General features: G+C 49.3%; 1 protein-coding gene across 1 annotated transcript; it reads left to right on the plus strand.

Moving 5' to 3' along the window:
- Positions 1 to 2: 2 nt before the first annotated feature.
- Positions 3 to 3,733, plus strand: SLC35C1 (solute carrier family 35 member C1; the record flags this gene model as incomplete). The annotated part of the gene is made up of 2 exons (XM_005419551.2): positions 3 to 444; positions 2,167 to 3,733. Coding segments are annotated over 2 exons (1,002 nt in total), but the record flags the coding sequence as incomplete, so codon positions are not given.
- Between the last annotated feature and the right edge of the window lie 592 nt (positions 3,734 to 4,325).

The following is a 4,325-nucleotide window of genomic DNA, read 5'->3' on the forward strand; positions in this document are numbered from 1 at the left end:
GGGCGCCCTTCCTGCTGCGGGCGCTCCGCATCGCCGTGGTGGTCTGCCTCTACTGGTTCACCTCCATCGCCATGGTCTTCCTCAACAAGTACCTGCTGGACAGCCCCTCGCTGCGCCTCGACGCCCCCCTCTTCGTCACCTTCTTCCAGTGCGCCCTCACGGCCGCGCTCTGCCTGGGCCTCAGCCTGGGGGCGGCCTGCGGGCCCCCCTGCGCCGGCCTGCCCGCCCTCCGCCTCGACCCCAAGGTGTCCCGCAGCGTCCTGCCCCTCTCCGCCGTCTTCATCGGCATGGTCACCTCCAACAACCTCTGCCTCAAGCATGTCGGCGTGGCCTTCTACAACGTGGGGCGCTCCCTCACCACCGTGTTCAACGTGCTGCTCTCCTACCTCCTCCTCAAGCAGACCACCTCCCTCTATGCCCTTCTGGCCTGCGGAGTCATCATAGGTGAGGGGGAGCAGGAAGGGCTGCTCCCACCCGACAGCCAGCCCCGGAGAGACGGTGGTGGGGTGTCTTTCCCTTGGGAAGTCATCCCCACCTGCGTGGCAGCTCCCTGGTGAGGTGGAGTAGCTCAGGGCTCGTGCCTTGCTCTGTCTATGGCAACCAAATTTATATGTCTGGAGGATATAGGTGACTCATTAAGAGAAGAAATTGCTCTCATTTGACACAGCTCCCTTTTTCCTTTGAGCACTAAAGCTTCTCTACCCGCTAATGAAATTTAACTTGTCTTACCTTTTTCTTTCCTCTCCCTTTACAGGCCATAAAATAGCAGGTGGCTTTCTCCCTGTTTCCAAGTTCTTGTTGATTATTAACTTTGGTAACAATAACATTTATGTCAGCACCACTGGGACCGTACAATAGGGTCAGCCAATTGGTTTTGACAATAGGCTGAATGCATGTGATAAAGGGTTAGCTGATCAAGCCAAGTGTGAAACACCACCAGAAAATCTGGGTGTGTGTTTAGGATGTAGGGCAAGGCACTGAGTGGCTTAACAGAAATGCTTATAAGTCGTCCATTCCAAAGGCAAAATAATCCCAAAAGCTACTTTCCACCGAAGGGCCATTTAGATGCCAGGAATGGTGAACTGTTGATTTCAGTCTGGTTCCAGATGTGCATGCATTCACTTAGTGTCCGACGGCCAGATGGAGTCAGATGAAAGTAAGAGAATCTCATCTCCATGGAAGAGGTGAATGGGAGCAGAGCTACTGTATTTTCTACAAGTGTTGCAAGCAATTGCCTTCAGCTAATCTTGTTCAGGCACTGCCCAGGAGTGTGGTGCCTGGCAGCCTGACAGGGTTTCTCTAGGGTTAAGACTCTGTCCTCCTGTCTCCATCTCCTTTCTCTGTGAGAGCATTGCCTGTGTGCCTATAGCAGCATAGCTATAGGCCTGACACAAAGCCCCTCCTGATGGTGCATGGAACCCATTTGTATCTGGGCTTGGTTTCAAGCCTGTTAGGTTGCTTTGCAGGCAACTTCCCAGACAGCCTCCAACAAGAAGCAGCTAATGAAAATGTGGTGCAGTGCTCCTTCAGTAGCTCATCTCCCTTTTATGTTTTGCTTATGAGCTGGATGGGGAGAGGTCTCCCTCTCTGCCCTGGAGATGCAAAGCCTGTAGCTCCTGTTTTGGAGGCGGTTAGACAGTGCTTTGCCCATCAAAGTTTAACATGAAGATACTGCACACAGTTTCTGCCTTTTGATTTTTTTATCATGCTTATTACATCCATGTTTTTCCTATCTTTCCATTTTCTTCTCTGACCTATATTTTCCTTCCTGTTAACAGCAGAGAAAAGTCTATAAAGTTGGGTTTTTTCAAACTTTGAAGAATATTTTTTCTACCCATGTGTCAGTTTTCAGCCTTTTCAATTAAAAACAAAATAATCTCCTGAAAATTACCTATATGCAAAGACTAGCTGGCATAGTAGTTTCTGAACTGCTGCCTGCTCAATGTGGGAATTAGTCCTCTAGGTTGAATTACCTGCACAGTAAATTTCCTGCACTTGAAAATAAGTCTTCCCAGTCATGGCATTTTGTGGGTTCACATAAAAGAAGGGGGAAGCCCTTAAGCCTGTCTCTTGCTGTTGTTGTATCAAGTGAATGATGAATTTTTGACTGTATGTTTTGAGCCTTTCAGCAGTTGTTCAGATGATGCCTGATTTGTCTGGTTGCAGGTGGCTTCTGGCTGGGTGTTGACCAGGAAGGAGCAGAGGGTACTCTGTCATGGACAGGTATATTCTTTGGGATCTTGGCAAGCCTTTGTGTCTCTCTCAATGCCATCTACACCAAGAAAGTGCTGCCTGTGGTGGATGGTAGCATCTGGCGCCTGACCTTCTACAACAACATCAACGCCTGTGTCCTGTTCTTCCCCCTCATGGTGCTGCTGGGCGAGTTCCGCACCCTCTACCACTTTGACAAGCTGGGGAGCCCCAGTTTTTGGGGCATGATGACCTTGGGGGGAGTGTTTGGCTTTGCCATTGGGTACGTGACTGGACTTCAGATTAAGTTCACTAGCCCACTCACCCACAATGTGTCTGGGACAGCCAAGGCCTGTGCACAAACAGTGCTGGCTGTTATCTACTTTGAGGAGACAAAGAGCTTCTTGTGGTGGACGAGTAACTTGATGGTTCTGGGGGGCTCGTTTGCCTACACGTGGGTGAAAGGACTGGAAATGAGAAAGGTGCAGGAGGATCCTAATGTCAAAAGTGGTGAAAGAAATGACACTGGTGTGTAGGTGGCTCCTGCACCTCTGTTTTTGGGCCCGGCAGGGATAACCTTTGGTGCTCCTTTCCTCCTGGGGAGAAGAAGAGCAAGGAGCAGGAAAAAATGCACCTGCAGAGTGTATGGGGAACTGTGTCAGGAAGCAGAACCAAAGACCTGACTGGATCATGTTTTATCTCACCCCATGTCAGAGTTGGGGAGAGTACGTGTTGTGGAGATCAACTGGGTTGGGGTTTTTTGTGATTGTTTTTTTAAATGATGTTGTTATTTACCTATTCTGTGAAATTTGCATCTGGGGAACAGGGGGAGGGAGGGTTGGGCTCATATCAGTCAAAGACTGGAATGGGAGCTTTGTGTAGTTAGAGATCTAAAATTACCTGAATGAATGCAATCTGAAGTTATAAAATCCTGAACCTGCAGGCAAGGAAGAGGCAAGTAGCCAGACTGTTTGGGTTAGAGTTCAGTAAACTGTTTTGCTGTGTAAGGTTTTTGCAACAGCTGTTCTTCCTGTTGCCCCATTCAGTGCAGAAGATGGAAATTCTCTCCCTTCTGGCTATGTACAAGTCTAAGCAACAGCAGTGCCTCCAAAACACCTTTCCAAAGAGTCAGTATCAAATCCTTCTGGGGTTTTTTCCTGTGTTGCTTTACACCTGGTTTCTCAATTTGAGGAAGCATGGTAAGAGTCAGGAATTAAACTTCTCATTCTCTCTGCACTGTATCCAGTGAGGGAGAGCATGCTTGCTCCAGTGGCCTTTCTCACGGAGGAGTGAGCTTGGCCTCTGTGTCACTCGGTGACTCGCAGGAGTGGAAAAGTTTCTCTGAAACACTTGTTGCTGTAGGGTGGGGATCCCAGTTCACTAAGGGTTTGCAACACTTCTCCTTACTCTCTTTGTAGGGGATAGGTGTGCATTGAAAATGGGGTTGTTTTCCATTCCCTTGTTTCAGGGCGCTTGCTCCATGTTTACTTTGTAGCTCCTCTGTGAATCCTTCAATGCAATGAGTTTCATGCAGTGGTATCAATTCCTTTGCTTGGAACTTGCTGCTGAACAGCAGATCTGCAGAAATCTCTGCCCAACCCACCCCACCTCCCCAGTCTGGTTCTATGCAATAGAATATGTCAATGCTGTGATTTCTGATCCTGGGGTCAGCAGCAACAAACATCCTGTGGTGAGCTATGATGTTGCACCAGCTTTCTAAATCCCTGGCCCTTTTAAACATAAAGTTACTCCCATAGCGATCCTGGGCAGGCCATGCCATTGCTTCATACCCTGCTCCATGGATCCTACATGATGTATCATGTCCCGTGAGTGATGTCTGACCACACCTACCGAAGAGCACTCCATTTCTGCCCAAAGTATGTTCCTGTTGAATTTGGGGGGGTGGAAGGGGCTCCTGCTCCAGGGTTCATGGCCACAGGTACCTTTTCGATGCAGGCAGCCATTTGGGGTCTTTGAGCATATTTTGGTTTTCCTTTTTTTATTGGAATGGAGATTTTTAACGTTGACCTGTGGCGACCCACCCTGCTGACTAAATTGGGGGGTCGCTCTCTGGGTGTGGCAGCGGCATTTCCGGGGCGTGTGCCGCCCCGCAGGCGGCCGCTGCGGCCTGGGCC

This window comes from Geospiza fortis, unplaced genomic scaffold (genome assembly GCF_000277835.1).
Source record: "Geospiza fortis unplaced genomic scaffold, GeoFor_1.0 scaffold66, whole genome shotgun sequence".
Taxonomy (NCBI): Eukaryota; Metazoa; Chordata; class Aves; order Passeriformes; family Thraupidae; genus Geospiza; species Geospiza fortis.